This window comes from Charadrius vociferus, unplaced genomic scaffold (genome assembly GCF_000708025.1).
Source record: "Charadrius vociferus isolate BGI_N301 unplaced genomic scaffold, ASM70802v2 scaffold309, whole genome shotgun sequence".
Lineage (NCBI taxonomy): Eukaryota > Metazoa > Chordata > Aves > Charadriiformes > Charadriidae > Charadrius > Charadrius vociferus.
Window position 1 is genome coordinate 2,400,907 of NW_009661370.1, and position 19,136 is coordinate 2,420,042.

The window sequence follows — 19,136 nt, forward strand, 5'->3', positions numbered from 1 at the left end:
TTGTTTCCATTGCCTCTTACGGCTGAGAACAGTTGCTCTGTGACCCTTTGCTTAGGAACTGTTATTTTTGAAAGCTTGACATTGCAACCATCAAAATTTTCTTTTGCCATGATTTTGAAGCTTAGTATAACTATTACGTAGCCCTGTAACTCTGCTGGTGTTTTTCCCATCGCTTTATGCAAATGTGACTACTGAGATTAAAAGCATCGAGTGCAAGGGACCTGTTTTGTTTTGAGTCCCTGGAGTCACTGTCAATTTCTGCACTACCTAATTACTAATATTTGCACACTATATATCATTAATATTCTGTCCAAAGGAAGGAAAAGATGCTCAATGCACTCTGTTCTGAAGTGTAAATATTAAAGACAATCACTCTAAAGGGTGTGCAATAAGAGATGGAAATGATGGAGAGTAACGCAGAGATATAATTCCGGGAACTTTTCTTCCAATGGAATTACATTAGAACAAGCTTCATGTAATTTACTTTCCAACCATTGGGCTGTGTAAAATTTCATAACCCACCAAAGTTCTGTAGAAGCCTAAGGTTAATTTGAAAATTGATACAGGAGATTACCAGAAAGATCAGTATTAGCATGATAATAGCAACTCCCTGTTACAAAGATAAAGCTTGGTAACTAATGCTGCATAAACCAGCAAGATTTGGTCACATAGGTTTACTTTATGGTACAATCGTGCTGTATGCAGCAACCCAAGGGTAGGCACAGGTGAGTAGCCTTTCCAAAGTGTTCATCAAATGAAAATCAAATGGTGTCAGTCAAACAGCGTCAGCTTGGTTTGGACGTTTATTAATGCTCTTAGATGCTTTTGACAACTTCTTATATAAAATTTGAGCACAAAATATTTAACTGCAGTTTTGAAGCAGAAGTGTTTTATTGGTTGAGCTAAGCAGTGAAGACAGTAGAAGAATGTAAAAACATGTACACAACTTTAGAGATCTAAGTGTCTGCGTCATGTCACTTCAAATGATGGTCTTCTCAGAGCCACCCAGTTTTAGAGTTGCATTTCAGTCTAGATGACATAAAAAACTTGAACAAGATGAGAGACCAAAGACTCACCATCACTGGGAAGGCTGAAGCCTGCTTGCAAACAGTAGCAACCAAAAATATACCAAATCATACCAGAAAGACTGCTGTGACTGACTAAGGTATGGTTCTAGGAAGACAGTCAGGCATCAAGTGGATGTGAAACATGTGGGAACCACATGAATGGACAAGACAAAATTCATCAACAATAAACTACCCTGCTTTCTTTGGACCCCTATGTACAGCCATGAGCCTTCAGCTCTTTTCAGGATGAGATAGTGTTAGTGCTTTCGCATACAGGAGAAAGCATGGGGTGCCAAAATTTCTGCAAAGGGAGCACAGCGACCTAACAAATGTTTCCTGAGCTCAGATGGCCCTGGCAGCTCTTACCAGCACTTCCATTAACTGTAGGTAGGAACTTGCATGCTATCCATATGTTTTAAAAATGTCACAACTAATTTCTGCTAATGCCATCCGTTATTGGTTCCTCTGTACTAGAAAGTGTCAGTGACTCAAACCAACTACTGCCATACAGGAAGAATCCATTCCAGCGTGTAAACTATCAAGCAAGATTTGGAGATGATCCCTGTGGTACGAACCTGCTATGTTGGACCCGACCAGTTACGGCCAGACAAAAGCAATTTGGCTGTTCACAAGACAGCTGGATTACCAGCACTCAGTTGTGCTGGAGCTTATGAAATAGAAAAGCACCCATTCCTGCCAAATCCATGAATACACATATATTAGTAACAGACTTAAGTGCAAGGACATTTGCAAACCGAAATTAGGTACTAAAATACTGGTCAATCTACATGAAAGACTTTTTTCAATTACAAATTTCAAAGCAGAAGAACTATGGTATTGTTTCTACTAAACACCTAGTATCTTAGAAGTGCCTTGCAGTACATCAAGCCTTAATTTTTCCAGAAAAAATGTAATATTATTTACTTATGGGTATTTCAAACAATGGCTACAATTATTAGAAAGCATGTGATTGGTATTTTATAACACAAAATTACATGTTACCAATGGGAAGGTACTGTCCCTGGGAACACAGCCATTCCTCTCAGCAAAGGTATTGATTTCTAAGTAAAGTCTACAGACATAGATGCTGTAGAGCTTAGAATTAGAATTTATTGCTTGCATATCTGGCTTTGGTGGTCACAGAGTTTTTGGCTTAAGTAAACCTTTTTTGCTCTCCCTCTTTGCAAAACAAGGCAGTACAACCCAAAGACCTGGTTGATTCTTTTTCTTTTCCCCTCTATTGGTTGTGGATGTGACAGCCTCATACTGCTAATTCTCTCATACTAGAGAACTCTATAAGGGAGGCCATGCCTAAATCTTAAAGTTGGTGGTCTTCAGACTCGTAAGAGAAAATAAGCTGTTTCATATTGTGATCTATTATGGTGTCTAATTGTCTAATTTGAGGATATTTGTGTGTCCAGTGGAAGTTTTATTCCCAGATTAGGCACCTATTTTCTTATGGAACCTATAATAAAAACTGGACTATCAGCAGCTTTTTTTTTTTTTTTTTTTTTTTTTTTTGTTGAGCAAAAAGAAGTCTAAACTAGGCAGCAAGGAATGCCAATGTATGTTGTTTACCCCAGGCCCTCACTTGGAATTGCACAGAAGGATCGATTCGCCAATAAAGTTTCAAAATCCCATCCTACAACCAGAAGCTTAAAGCAATTACTTTAGAAATAAGGTCAAGACATTTCTTTCAAAATACATCTAGTGGCAATAGAAGGAGCAGAAGCAGAGCAGGGACTGGAAGCTAGGCTTCTTCCATCCCAAATGGATGTACGACTACTACAGAGTCACCTTCAAATGCAGGCAGAGATTAGAAGATTTTTTGCAAACTGATAGATTTCAAACAGGAGGGACCAAGGGAGCATCACTCCAGAATACCCTGTGCATGTCCCGATCCTTTGAGATTGCAAATTCTGGTTTACGAGGTTTAAGGTTTTCAGTACTAACTTAAACAATTTCCTTTCTGTCAGGTGCCCAGTAAGGCAGACAGCTCTTCTTCAAGTTGACAATTTAGAAACTTTCAGACAGAGCAGGATTTTTAACCTAATCTTCTGCTACTCAGGCAGACACTCTGTGTCAAAGAAATTCTGTGTATCTATACGAGTATCTAAGATATAACAAAAAATGCTACCCGCCTGCTCTTTTCAGCCACATTTCATAAGGTTGAACGTGGCTTACCTTATGTTGCAGGATCTAGCTCCCCAACTGAAACAAGTGAGAAAGATTGCATATGAGTCCTCGTGGGATTTACGCATAAAAACAATGTTAAACATTTCCTTGCTATCAAGACATTAGTGGATATGTCCACACTTCACAAGATAAACTGAGGTAAGCGAGTTTAAGTGGCTAAACAGAAAGATGCTTACCCAAAAACCAACCAAGCAGGAGTTTTTTCATGTTAGTGTTGCCTAGATGTTATGTAGATACTCAAATGTTTGAATCTGTGATGCAAAACTGGTACCTGCGTCTTTCTTTTAAGATGAGATGCAACTAGTTTTGGAAATTCTGCTTGGTATTTCTCATTATGCAGAACTGTGTCAAAGTTATTATGAAGGTTCTAAGAGGTAAAGAACATAATGAAATATTTCATCTTGGAATTGGCTTTAAGATTGCTTGTCGCAGGCTGAAAGTTATTGAGAAAATATCAGGAAACACTATCCAGCAGCAACTAATAAAAACTAAATCAAAGCATGCATCTACTCTGTTGTGGGTACCCAAGGAATATAAAATAAACATAAAAAAAGGAACAAGGTCTGCTTCATAATAAATCAAAATATAAAAATGCATTTAAAATCAGATGTCAAAGGCCTTGCCAGTACAATTTTCATTAACTGCCTTTTGAATACTCTCATATTTTAAGGTATGGCTTAGGCAGAGTTTTTGAAAAATGTCAACATTCAAAACTTGAAAGCAGGGATTTCTCCCCCTCTGTTCTCATCCAGTTTTGTTTAACTCTGTGCAACTCAGATCCAAATTACTTGCTTCCTTCAGGACTCACCCCTAGTCTACTGGTCCTCTCAAAGGATCCTGCTTACTTGTTCCTGAAAAATCATAGGGAAAAATTAGTTTGTTTTTGATACTGCTGAATTTTAAGAGAGCAGGAGCTTAACCCATCTTCAACACCCATCCCTGTCACACAGTCCTGGAGAATCCAACCTACGAAAGACTGATCAAGAAAGCAATGGAGCTACAACTCCATTCAATCACTTGCACAAAACTACCAACTGAACTTCAGCTCTCAAGACCACTCTTTATACTCTTGTGGAGCATGCATCAGATAATTTGATTTTTATGGTACATTGTGCAAAACCTGGCCATCTGGACAGGCAGAAATCTCTTCAAGACCCAGCTTCAGGATTCCAGCTTCCCATTGTATGGAGTGTATTTTCTTTTTAGTCTTTGCAGTGTTTCTACATTGATTCTCAACATTATCTTCACATGAAGAGGATTTAAAGGCTTACTTAGAATCCTAGAATTGTAGAAATGCCTAAGATAGAAGGGTCTTCAGAAGACCATCTGGCCCAGCCTTTCATGGGAAAGGGAGCCTATATGAGATTATCTAGTACCCTGTCCACTCACATCTTGAAAACCTCCAGCAACAGGGACTCTACCATGTCCCTAGGATGGTTGTTCCAGTGAATGATTGTTCTTACTGTAAAAAAAATTCTTCCTTTGTTAGGTTGAGATGAATGCAATTAAACACATGTATTTATGTTCTCCTTCCAAATCAATAGAACTACTAAAACCAGCTTTGAAACCAGTCTAGACCTTTCCCATGCACCAGCGCCATATGCACCAACAAAAACTCATGAGGCCACTCCTCACACGGGCTTGTCTACTTTCTTCTTAAAATTGCCAGTGATAGCTCTTTCATAATCTGCTTACAGTCCACTGTCCCCATATTTGGAACATTTTATCTAATACTGAAACCAAATATTCTGAGCTGAATGTAAATCGATGTCCTCATGGTTTACCCTACCAATGGCTTTCACAAACCCCCACGTCTCTCACAACTCAAACATTTTTTTGGGCCCAGAGAAACTCACCAGGAAACGCTCTCTCTTCTCCTGTAGCTTTATCTTTTCCACACCAAACTGGACCGATGTTTCCAAGTGATCTCTATCTTGTCTATAACATGAGTTTTTCAGTCCTTCTATTATATGTTAAAAATATGACATTCCCCCACAACTAGCCAGGCAAAGGGAACATGACTGTGGCCAAAGGTAAGAACTACTCATGTCCCACAAGCCTCACAGCTCTAAAACTATGCAGCAACTTAAGTGTACTAACAGAAGCAGAGTATGGGACTAAACGCATTTCATCTGATATATAAATCACATTCACTGTTGCTGTCCTTCATGCAACAATTTCATTAAAACAGAAGTACAGGAAAAACCAAAACCACTAAAAGTCTCTAGGCATTATGTGAACTCTGAGCTTTCTGGTGCCATGGCAGATTAAGCCTATCTAAACCAGGTTCCAGTGGTCCTGCTTCCCTTGCCAACCCCAGCGACACGTTTCCTATCTCTGTGTTGTACACAGCATTTATGCCTGTGAGATCATACACTGAGTAATGCAGCAATCTAATGCAAGTGGCAATTAAGCTGGCTAAAAAGCAGCAGTCTGTAGCCAAATCAGCCCCTTGAAATGTCTTGCCACGTGATTACTGGTGCAAGGAAGAAGGCAGGGACAACGTATGGTGGGCAGGGTGAAGAGGAGACTGGGATCATGCAGCTGCCTGGATATAAACTGATTTCATTTGTCATGGAATGGTATCTGTTAGTGTTTGCAACCTAAACCACACAAATAAAAGCACAAAAAGCTTCCAGAGCTCCACTTTCTACTCATTTCTTTGTCTCCTGGCAATAATGTAACTTTTTAGTTTGTCTGATTTAGTTGTATCTGATTAAGAGAGAGGCGAATCCTGGGCAAATGTGCACAAACTGCTCAGTAACAGCTGCACATGTGATCTAGCGATTAGATCCTGCCCTAGCACAAAGACTTTCTATTATTCTCCAGTTTCATTGCTAACATTCAATAGCTATTAGTTGAGTTAGCTGACTTATTTTTTTTAAATCACATCGTGACATGGCTAGACTCCTCTTTTCATATCTGCCTCAGCCAGCACTGACAAAACAAAAACCATTTTTTGCAAGTCTATGAAAAATGATTCATGAAAAGGGAGTATTGGAAAAAAGCAAATAGAAAAGGAAGGCAGCAATGCAATTTGAAGAAAGGAAATCCATTGGCATGTCTTAAAAAGCATTAACAGTGTCAGCTAAAATAAGATTGTAATTAGTAAGGAATTTAGATTCTGTACACGTAAGAAATGATACAACAACCTGCTAATTGGAGACAATACTATTCAAATGTTACTGAGGAACAAAGACTGGTACATAATTACGTGTGAGGAGTGGGAGGGTTACAAGAAATGTTTCAATCTAATAGACTGAACCACAGCTGAGAAAAGGCTAAAACAATAACCTTGAAAATAAGCATTAATAAACTACTGTCACAGAACGAGGAGGATAAAGAACATGTTTGTTTACACAGTGAGCCAAATTTGGCTGACCTTTCACAAGAGAATCATATACATAAATGCTTAGTATTTGTACCCATATGTGAAAGTGAAATACAGCTTTAACATTATCTATAGAAAAGGAAGACTTCACACCCTACGACTGCATATTACAAAAGGTCCTATGAAAATAACATCATAGTGTATAGTTTGTTTAGTAATAATTTTGACCATATCAGTTGGGAGAACTTACATGTGGTTGATTTTTTTAAATTACAAATATACATTTTTTTAATTATGACTATAGAAAACAAATGCTGGGATCTGGCTTCTGGTGCCTGTGCTGCCACTAATAATTCCTAGTTGTCCCTGAGAAAGAGAAACAGCAAGCCACCCCACCTAACAGTGATGTTGTAAAAAGAAATTCATTAATACTGTATTTGCAGAGCACTCAGATACCACAGTGAGAAGCAGCATGGAAAAACCTATGAGGAAATTAATCATTCTGCATTCAGTGCAGATCTGGCAGATGTGCAATAAAGAAAGCCTGGAGACATACATTAAATATGAAGACAAAAAAGGATTCTAGCCATTACCAGCAGAAATAATATCTCCTGAATGAGCATCATCTGCCTTAGGCATTAAATGTTTGACGTATTCTCATTCAATACAAGGGAAAAACCTAATGTGGTAAGATTACAGCAAGTACCAGTCAGGTATTCTATGCAAAATATAGAATTTGATAATGTAATTAAAGTCTATCATAAATAAATATTCTGGGACTAGAATTTCCTCATTTCCGCCTGCTTAATTTTGCAACTAAATAACGCTTCCATAGCACAGCAATTATTAGCAAATGTACATTATCTCAGCACTCAGAAGCTCCTGTCACCACAGCTCTAGGTGTGTTATGTGTTACCACAGTAAATCAATCCATGTTTCATGCTGCAGCTGCTAGACTGCTGCTGTAATCAAGCTACCCTGTTTTACAGCTAGCTCAAGTGAGTCAGGATAGCAAAGACGTGACAAAAAAAAAAAAGGCTTAACAGTGGTGACAAACCTGCAGGTTTACAGCTATCCCAGATATCTGTACTAACATTCCAACTGTAAATTATGAACTTTATTTTACTCTACACCCCTTCAGGTGTGTTCTCCCATCCACCTAAGTTACACTTTATCTTACCCCATCAGCTCAAATCTGGTCAGATTTCAGCTTTCTCCTCTGTTAACCAGTGGGGACGGCTGCTGCAGAGGAAGGATGTGTAGGGAGGACTCTAGGATGCACCCCGGGTTGGAAAAGGTCTATCAAAGCTGCTTTCTACAGTACTTCAGAAATGGGGAGAAGAGGCAAGGGGGCTCCATACATGCCTGTCTAGAAAAATAAAATATGTGCTAGAATAATCTGGCTGGCAGAAGTAGTCACAACATCTGTGCTGAGATGCAGCAGTGCTGCAACATATCATGGTCCCTGGTACAAAACCAAACCACTGCATGAGACAATATGGATGACCAAGTATAGTTCTTCAGACAACCATGTATAAACCCATGCCACTGTGCCAAGACTAAGACTTTTACCTGGGCTACTTAAGGGAGCACACTACCTCAAGATGCAGCATGAGGCAGATAACCATGGGCTGAGGAACTGCAGCATTCTTAAAAGGTCCCAGGCAGTATATCAACAGGTACATCCTGGAGCTGACACCCAGATTATCCCTCATCTTGACCCCAGAAACCAGCCTGCACAGCATGGGGACATAGCTCAGGGGTTCTGATCACCCAGTCTGCTGAAAAGAAAGGCTCTACCACCTTCTCTGTACTATAGCCACTGTCTCTCACATTTAGGAGGGCAGCCCATCACCTGGAGACAGTCTGACTCTTGCACACAAGCTGCCTTGGTAAGAGGAGGCTAGCGTACGCTTACCTAGCAAAGTGAAGGCAGCCTGAGGAACACATGAAACTCCCAGAGCCCCAAAGGCTATGTATGTGCTTTCTCTCCATGCTACTGGCCACAGCTCGGGCTCAAAGTGTATTTGCTGCTTAGGAACAATCAGGTCAGTTTATTAACTGGTGAACCACAGAGTAGGGCTTGGACCCTCCTCTGCCTAATTCAGACAGACACTTCAAGTGGGAATTTGGATCTGTTCAGCCAAATGTACTCTGGTTCGCCATCCTGAGAAGCCTCAACACTTGGCTGAGCTATTGATATATTTACTGCTTTCTTTCCCACAAGAGGAACATTTCTATTGAAAAAGGTGCATGGCATACTTTCTAAGACAAATCTGACCAGTTGCAGGGGAAAAAAAAATTAGTTATCTTCATGAATATACATGTCCAAATGGTGATACACAGTTCCATTTCGAGGATCAATTCTGACTGATTTCTGAGGATGCAGGTGGCCAGTACCTCACGAGCAAAGAAATTAATAATTTTAGTAGACAGATCTTCCGGGATAGCATAGCAAAGCTTAATGATATGTTTGTCCTCAGCTAAGACAACGGCAGTAGGTAACAGTAATTTTTTTCTCCAGCAGACATGAAAAAGGCAAATATAGATACATTTTCCACTCACTGTGTTATTAATATTATTGAACTAATGGAAATTTGGGTAGCCTTTTTTTTTTTTTTTTTTTTTAAGCCAGCCTACCAATTAGCTTCTATTTGACACAAGCAGGACATACTGCGAGTCTGCTGTTCATTCAAGGTCTGTTCATTTCAACATAAAATTAAGACAATGAAATCCAATTGAATGTTAAAACTAACATCTCTTTTCAGGAATGCAGAACTAAATAAAGATTTACCCGGCTTTTCTGGAGATAAAAACCAAACATCAAACCTAAATTCAGGTGAAAGACTTGCAACACAGCTGGCAATCACCACGTTATAATCAAGGCATTCTAACAAAAATATCAGAATTTGTAGAAATATGCAAACCAAAACATGGAATGAGAAAAAAACTCATTCATAGGAAGAAAATTAGTAAGTTATAATATTGACCTTTGAAAAAGGCCAACAATACACAACAATACCTAGAATTACGAGGTTCAAAGCCGATGACAGCAAAATTCACAAGCATTGCTCTATAAAAGTGACTTTCTCAGGTTATTTGTAGCTTAGAGCTCTCAAATATATTGATCACTTCATTTGAATACTCTAAAATTTCCTGTGTTAGAAATCTGAACAAGGCATAAGGGAAACCGAAGCTAATAAAATTGTTCTGTTTGTTTGTTCAAAAAGCTCACAGGTCTGATTAATTCCCACGTAGAGTGAAGGAAGTGTTAATGACAAATATCACTCCTTTTTCTAGCTAAACATTTTGCTCATCTTTTTTTGAAAGAGGATCATTTTTGATATTGGGTATTCTCATAAATGATAAATAAAATATCTATTGCCAGGTACATCAATATAAATGTACAGGCCCTACCTCTCACGTCCTCTGACTGGTAGGAACTTGGGACATTAGAATCACAGGGAGAAGAAACCACTTTTTCAAAGACAGTTTCACTGCCATTGATACTAAAACACCTATTTCTTTTTCAACAAATCAGACAAAGATAATTCTTTACTGCACAGATGTCTGACAAAGCTGATGTATTCTTACTGGTTATCAAAGGATCAATATCACTTTTGGTTACATAACTGAAATAATCGAAGTCCCGGAATAGGCGGTGTCATGAAATGGCAAGTCTCTGTAGTTACTACATTTAAATAACATGTCAGTCTTGATCAAAAGATCATCTCTTTAAGGGACAAGAACTTCCATTAGTAATTTTCTTTTACTTGCCCAGTCAAGAGATTACAAGGAATTTAAATAAATAAAGATTGATTTTTGTCGGAAATGTTTTTTCTTTATTCTTTACCCTAAAGAGACATGTTATGTTAGGGTGCTGCTACACATAGCAACTGCTTTCCTTAATTCATTTTTTAGAATTCCATTTGTGATATATATGGTAATCGCTGTCAAAAACGATCCCGATAGGTTCTTTTTGCCCTTTGAAAAATGTATCCTACCCTTAAAATCATACTTTTATCAGATTATAGAGATAATGTGTGTATTATTATTCAGGACAAGTGTGTGTGAGATTGTTAGAATTCCTAAGAGATTCTAATTTCTTTCAGCATTTCTTAAACTCTCTTTGCTATTTTTCCACACAGTTTTACATAAAGAAAGTTTAGTCATATAGTGCAAGTGCGTAATCCCTCTTTGGATAGGGATTTTAAGCCTCAATGATTAGGAAAGCAGGCACTTAAGAAATACAGGTAGCACAGAAAACCTTGTCAGTTGGCTAAATCTGACGGTTGCTCTATTTTCCAGTGCTTCAGAATCATCAGTACCATAAACATGGTTGTTTTATTAATATATTTTGCCATTGCTGAAAAGAGGAAACTATCTTGTCCCACAAGGTATGACAGCAGTCTCTCAGGTTACGTTGCCTACCATTAGAATGGCGATGATGAGTTTAAACTTCTATCTAATCACTGCACCACCTTTTTGACCACTTGCAAACCGCAAACATCTACTCCAACTACAGTAACAGAGTTTCAGATTTTTGATAACTATGAACCAGAGAAAGCTGAAGGTTTAGAGAGTAACAGTGCAAACCAGTAGTGTGCATTTTGTACATCATCTGAGTCTGCATTTTAAGTAAAAGGAACATTATGCAGCAGTCTGGCATAACAACATAAAGACCTTGGTCTTACCCTTTGTTTTCAAGTCGTTTAATACCTTTGATTCCACAGGCAGTATATCGCTCACTAGTTTTATCTCAATATTTCGGGATGCCAGTTCAAGCAATTTTTCAAAAAGACGCTGACCCTGGGAAGAACATTAAAGGAAAGAAGATGTAAGACACGGAATTGTTCAAACAGCACATCAACAAATTAAAGATGCATGTTAAAACAAAAGCATATCGCACAACTGTTGAGTAAATATGTTCCTAGATATGGCTTAGTCTACACTAAAGGTTAGCAACTCAGCTTTTTCTTGGAGAAATACTGTTTTGAAGGCCAAACTTGCTTCTTCCTTTTCCCAGACTGTGCAATACTATTGATGACAGAGGACACGCAGAGAATGAAGTGTCCAGTTTTTTAATGCTGCGTAAACATACTTTTACATTAAATTTCTTCTAATTACATTCTTTTAAATGAGGATTAAAAGTGCAAGAAAAAGAGTTAATTACACTTATTCTGTATTGAATTTTTTTGTAAGTGGTTCTAACCATAGTACAATAAATTTTCAAGTGGTCGCATGCTCATCTTTAGATGAGTTATACCAGGATGGAAACCAATAATTCTATTCCTTTTTACTCTGTTATTACTTTACTATCTCAGCTCTAGTCCTAACACAGAACAAAAACAAAACAAAAAAAAGAAAAAAGGGAATCTCAGACTGAACTAGATACTTGTTAAAACAGAAATCAAGATATTTGTTTCACATGAGAAATAAAATTTTAAATCACCACATTTTTCCACATCCAAGAAACAAAAAAAGCATAGACCTTCCTATTGCATAGTAATGTTTAATTTTTAGTTTCAATATTTTAACTTAAAGAAAATGTTTAGTTAGAAGCATCTAACGATGTCAAGAATAAAATACGCAATGTATCACTATTGTGCTGTGTTACTACAATCACAGTTAGAGCCCATTTCCTTACTGCCATTCTAGCTTACTACAGCAGACACCAGTTACAACTAGTACTTAAATACACAAAAACTTTGGGTTTAATCAGCTGACAAAATGCCTGCCCTGCCTACACAGCTCACTTTAGATTCACTGTAATGCTGGAGCCAAGGGAAAAGCTAAAACAGAAAAGCAACAGTCATACCAACTTTCAAACAAACATGCAGAAGATAAAGCTTTCCACAGCTCCATGTTAGACAATTCTCTGTAAAAACTGTTACTCTAAACATCTTTAAAGGATCTTCCTATTCTACAAAAATGGCCGATGCAAGAGCAGTTTGGGACGATGCAATCTGACATAGCGTGGACTACCAAAACGTAGACAGACGCCCTCCTCCCACATCGCGCCCACAAGCAGCAGACAGTGGAGAACCACCCTTTGCCCTGTAATTGCCTGCACGGATCCGCACTTTGAGTCTTACTGAGACTTAAGCATTAAGCAGTCACATAAAGTAGGTCTTCACCCCATCTACATTACAGACCTATTTTTTAATATTCACTTATTTTGAATATATGTGGCAAAATAAGAATACCCATCCTCCTAAGAATAGCTTTCTCAAAATTACAGAGCAGCCAGAAGCTGCAATGGAAATGCAGAATTACTGTTTATGTTTTATTTTTGTAATATATGCCTGCTTGCTTGCTCGAATCCAGAGCATAGCTCCCTGCTCATCCCAGGGCTCACAGGAATTTAGTATTCAACAAGATACTGCCATAATGAAAGGATTAGACAGTAGCTAACAGAACAGGAAAACAAAAACATGCTTTGCATGAAGCTCCAAATGCTTCTTATACTGAGATTTGGCGCTTCTTGAGGTGACTAGGTGGTCCCGTATGTAAGAAATAACTCCCGTGATTTCACTCACACATCCAGAAGTCCTCAGAGTTGCTGGGCAAGTCGAGGACTGTCTTTCCCCTCATACTCATCACGAAGCTAAAAGGATCCTTAATTCTCACGTCAGTGATTGTGTTGGTTTTTTTTTTTTTTTAAGGAGAAGCAGGGCAGATGTTACCAGAGGTAAGAATTAATGAGGTAATAGCGTGGAGGGGATGGATGCTGCATACAGAGTTAAGCAGCAGCTCCCTCGTGATCCTCGGGGAGCAGAGGGGCACTGACCAGTATTCCTGGGTGCTCTGTTCCCCCCTAGAGGCTCTCTCCCACAATTCCTGCAGGCTGGAACTGCTAGACTCCAGCTGAATCTAGGACCCACAATCACTGTGCTGCTGTCTGCTGGGTTCCCAGCCCGTGCCCTGCCCTAGCCCCGGCCCCCAGCTCCCGCTACTGACACGCTACAGCTCAGGCAGCTGTTGGCCCACTTCTTCTGGGTTCACCAACTGGAGACACCACCAGTTTTGAGTTTCATTAGTTTTATCTCTGCAAAAAGTGAGCAGGGAAAATTAAGGACGGACATAATTAATTAAAAATAAATATTTTTATATATATGTAGAAACCGCTATTCAGAAAGGTTCTGTGTGTTGATTTAATTTACTGGGTAGAAAGACAAACAGAGACACATATTTTTTTTGTTTGGGTTATCTGTAAAAACTGATTTTCACTAGAAGCATAGTTGACAGCTGTAGCATACAAAAATAAACATGGAAAAAGCATTCATAAATTTGATGGAAAGTGATTCACATTATCAGTATGAATTAATGCATTAGCTGTGCTACTAAAGAAATGCTTAGAAAGTTAACATATAAAGCTGACAAAATAATTTGTGTCAGGGGATGGTTCTTTACATCTTTTTCCCCAAGGTAATTATTTTTGGACACTATTGCCACTTCACTTCTGCCTGCGCAAGACTTTATTTACATATGATTTACAAAAGCTTTGATAAACAAGCCTAGCCTTTCCATATTAATTTTAGTTTGGACAAAAAAGAACATGACAGTGTTTCCTAAGTCCTACCTGATCTTAGTATGCCCTGATGTGACCAAGACAGCACCCTTGATGGACCACCTGGCTGCCTCTTACAGGCCATGCTGCCAGCTTAACGGTCCATCCCATGGGTGAATAGATCACTTGGGAGTGCAGCCCTGCATTCCAATGAAGACATCTTCTCTGAAAATACATCTCTCTTCTCATCAGGGACACCACAAGCTGTGCATTTATAATATCCTTTTTTGTCCAATTATGGTGAAACCTCAAATTGATAAAACATTTAAAGAATCTTTAAATAGTGGTGGTTAAGACCAGGAGTGCACTCACCACAAATATGTGTGCTTATACAGGTATAGAAAAAACACCACCCGGTGCCAGAACTGGAAAGAATTCCCTCCGTCTCATCTCTCGCTGCACCATCCCTCAGCAGGCATTCATATGCTCACCAAGGCTTAGTCCAGACACTCTAAACAACTATGAAAAATTCACAACTTGTTTTGGAAAATCTGTACGTACTATAGTAAAGTAGGGTACTAGAAATTCTTCCCTCATTGTTAAAGAACACGGCCTTCTTCCCCATTAATATTAATTTGAAACTCAGTTTCTATACTTTCTGACATGTTTACTTGCAATTTTACTGGTTTGTTCTGTGAAAAGGAAAAAGACAGGACAGAAGGTCTGAAGAGTTTTGTCATTGCTGTCAGCACATTTGAAACGCTTCTGTTGAATACAAACCCTCGTGCTGTCATTCAGATCACATTCCCTTTGTGAGACAATACCAGGCTGCTGCGCAATTACGTGACAGCGATCGGAATCATTCCTATACACTCAGCTTGGGAGGACTGGAAAACAGTGGCAGCCAAGTGCTATGAAACTGCAGTGTGCTACGTTATACCATATCTGCATTTTAACAAACAATGCCACTAGAAACCTGCCTATGCTGATAAAGCATTCTCTTACACTTTTCACTGGGCTGTTCCAAAAATTCTACTGTAAGTGACAAAAGAGAATGTAAAAACTACATATCACATGAACAAACTGACATTTTCATGCTAACTTTAAACAATCATACATCTGAAACATCAATCCTAACTGCACCTGCCACAGCCTCCCGGTGAATTTAAAAAAAAAAGAAAGAAAAGAAGAAAGTTATCATTACCAAAAGGCCCTGAAATTGCCCCCAAAGCAATCTCTTAGCAGTTACTACGCAGACTGATTCTAACCTGGCTGACTTCCCTTGCCTGCTGTTGTCTTTATAAGCATGCATTCCTCATTAAAAATGAAATAGGGGAGGTACAAACACAAAAATGCTGTATATATTGAAGTACTCGAAAATGGAATTATTGTGCTTTTCAGTAACTTAAGATTTCTACAGTTTAGACAATGTTGTGCTTTTTCTTTCCACGGAAATAAAACTGGTTACTTCCAGAATTTTCTTCTGGATTTATTCTATATAATTTATTAATATTTTTTTAAAGTTGTCCTATAATCAAGCCTTTGAGTATATCTATAAAACATCACTAAAAATCATAGCATGCTGGCAGAAACCAATAGAGCAAATAAATCAAGAAACCTTACATTTAATCTGCCATTTAATGCAGAACAGAGGAACTCAAATGCTCTCCTCAAATTCTTCTAGCAAAATAGCTAATGGAAAGGGAGGGAATGTCAATTTTTTGGAATTTCAGTCCAAATTAAAAATTGTTTTCACTTTAAAAAACTCTTTTTAAAATTTCTTTTCTATGCCTCGGTCTGTACTATCTGCATCGGGGAAATGCCACAACCTGAAGAGAAGAGGTGTTTGTGTAAAGATATGCTTGAATACACGGCAATCTCTGTAGCTGATTGTAGCAGATTCCTGTGCCATAACTGTGGCAATACCAATCAACCATGATGGTGTTAATTCTTATTTGTTAAACTTAAAATGAAATTTGTGACGAAGGACTTGCTGGAACTCCAAAAGGTTACTCTAAATTAAAGTTTCTAAACCTGAGATGAGCCAGAGGAAATGAATTGTGAAAATCATGAAATTGGCATAATCTTATGTTCACCCCCTGCCTTCACTGCATACGAATTAAAAGCTATCTTCAAAAATGCTGTTTCCATTGTCCTCTGATATCTCTAAACATCAGATTGCTACAGGAGAAGTCACACATTCACATTCATAAAAATCTCAAAGCTTCTGTATGACAACTGCCCTGTGATCTTGAAAATGCACACAGATGACATCACGAAGTCGCCAAAACACATGGTTTTCTTCTGAATGAGAAAAGCAAGTGTAGAAAGCCTACTCAGTATTTTGCCAAACAAATACTTGTTTACTTGACCACCTAAGCTGTGGAAGTACACACAACTTGTAGCATCGTGTGTTTGCATTTGAAGACTCCAATTTAACAAGACTCATGAACTCAGGCAACTGACCCCAGCAGTTGTGACCGGGACAGCCCAGTCAGCAATGACTGTTTATTTAGATTTAAAACAACAAAACAAGGACAGGCAATTGTCAAGGACACAAGGTAACACACCCAAAAATAAAAATGAAGCAAAATAGCGCAGGAAGTTCTGAAATTTTATACACTTATATGCATACATATATATGTGCATGTTCAACATATATTTGCACAAAATGGACAATATGTATACATACGGGTGATATGAATGTGTGCATATAAAATTGCAGAATGTCCTGCTGTATTTTTCTTCAATATGTATATTGGACATACGTGTGTGTATATATGTATGTGTAGTCACATGTATGCATGTGACTACATAAACACATTTACAGAGAACAAAGCTAAACCTTGTAACTAAGAAAAGGCAGCCCAGCCTACTCAGCTTTTCTCCTTCAAAAATCCATGTCCATTGAAGTGCTCTTGTAGAGAACCTTGCTTTGCAATATGCCTTGAATATTCATAAAATGGAAATTGCTAGTTATAGAGCAGGATGTGGGTCCGTATGGAAAATGGTTATGTCCTTAGTTTCTGATAAAACAAGACTCATTCAAGGAACAACCAGAACTAAGCACCATAGTACCTGGAAGTTTTACATCTCACGCCCCCTTACCTTTCACAAATGTTTCTGCTCTTTTGGGGCAAATATCCCTGAACTCAAATTGTAAAGACTTGAGGACATTCGACTTACACTTCAGGAAATTACTAGATTATAATTATTGCAGCTCCTCTGAAATTGCACTTTCATTTTACAAGTGGAGAAAGCAGATGCAACAATACAAGTTTTCTCCCCTCCCTTTCACACACTAAGCTTTGTGTACTTTCTCTGGGGCAGCGATTTGCTAAGGAACGCCACCTCTTGGCAATTTCTTTAGCAATTAGACTGGCCAATAACAGTATAGTGTTTTAGGATGAATAGACAGGCTCGACAGAAAGATCTATCAGCTGTTCGGCCCACACTGCTCTACAAATGAGGAAATGACTGGAATATTAATTGCCTTTAAACAGAAGTAATTACTCACTTTTGTAAGACTACTAGCAGGCAGAAATAGATAACTAGAATAGAAAATTATGAAAAATGTTTCATTTTTCTGGCTTTAACAGTGCATTTGAGGATGAAAGAGCAAATCCATATCTTACACGTCTCTTCTTCTTTTCCCTGCTCTGACATTCGGCAATATCTTACGGTTTTTACTTTACATGAGAATGTGGAACAGTGAATGGATTTGATGCTTAACTACTGAAATCCCAATTTCCAGTTTGCTATTTTTGTCTTCTGTTTGGGATTTGTTAGGCTCTGCTGGTTTTGAAGCAAACGACATGTTGAATTTTTTTCAGACAAAACATTTTGAAGCGATTCATGCACATACCAATTCATGCACAACCTAAAAAAACATCTAAGGCACAATCTCTTTGAATTCATCTGCTTGAATGACAGTACATGGTTTTGAAGTTTTTTAGGCAATAAATTTAAATAAAGCTTAGCTGCATAATTACATTGTGAAAAATCTCAATATTTTGATACTCAATAAATTTATTCACAAACTATATTCCAATATTTGTAAGCATTCTAAAAGGAATAGTTTGCACTACATTTTCCATTTGGCTGCTCACCTCAGATTTTCACTCTTTTAAATGGACACACAGCAGATTTATTCTGAAGAAAAGTTAATGTATGACATTCAACTAGGCTACAGCCTCTTTCAAAAGAAGTAGAAACCAGTTCATGACTTGAAAACACAGGCTTTGCAGTATGATCTTTAGTCGCTTGGAATACCAGTCTTTGTCTATCATCTACCAAAAGGCATTTTTGTTTTACTGCACAGCATCAACAGAACTAGAGAGGAAAGTGTAGAGTTTATGACATAGCATAATAGAGTGGATTCCTTACAGTTACTCGGCTCTATTTTAACCCCATTTCATGTCAGCTGAGTGGTTTCTTACAGCAAAGAATCAATTTGGTGCAAAAGAGGAGATACTCTCAGCCTATCAATTCTTTGATATCTTAGTTTCACAAGTCATACTAAGTGGAAACCTGCCCTTACCATATTTCTAAGAGAACTGCTCTCAAGACTAAAGTGTTTGTTGGCACAGCATCATTGTAATGCATGTCTACCTCATTCACTATGATTTATGATTTCTCCTATTGCTCTTAATTGCAGAAGCCTTGAACACTGCTCCCTCCCAAGATTAATTTTGAAAAGGTATGAGAAATCATCTGATATGTGTTCTTTATAAGTGTAATTCTACCCATCTATTTGGCTGCAGAATTAATACACATGCTTGCTCTTTTACTTCATCAGTTGCACCAAATAGAAAATAAATGTATAGATTTATGGATATTGCCAAATTATGGATGTGTTAATAGATATATGTTGCCGGTTTCTTAAGATTACACAATGACATCCTTTCCTAAGATGGAAGCAATAGGAATATGTGCTGGATGTGTTACCTAGTCCAAGTGGGCCATCACTCTCAGGAAACTATTGTATTGGCAGGGAAAATCCCCATAAGAAAATGGTTTTTTAGACTACCCA

General features: G+C 38.1%; 1 protein-coding gene across 2 annotated transcripts in view; it reads right to left on the reverse strand.

The window, feature by feature from the left end:
- The window catches only part of PLD5 (phospholipase D family, member 5), a 185,038-nt gene that overhangs the window by 51,620 nt on the left and 114,282 nt on the right, over nt 1-19,136 (reverse strand). For both annotated transcript variants that reach the window (XM_009893639.1, XM_009893640.1), the window contains one exon: nt 11,289-11,403. In XM_009893639.1, coding sequence (XP_009891941.1) covers nt 11,289-11,403 — 115 coding nt within the window. The remainder of the gene's footprint in view (nt 1-11,288; nt 11,404-19,136) is intronic.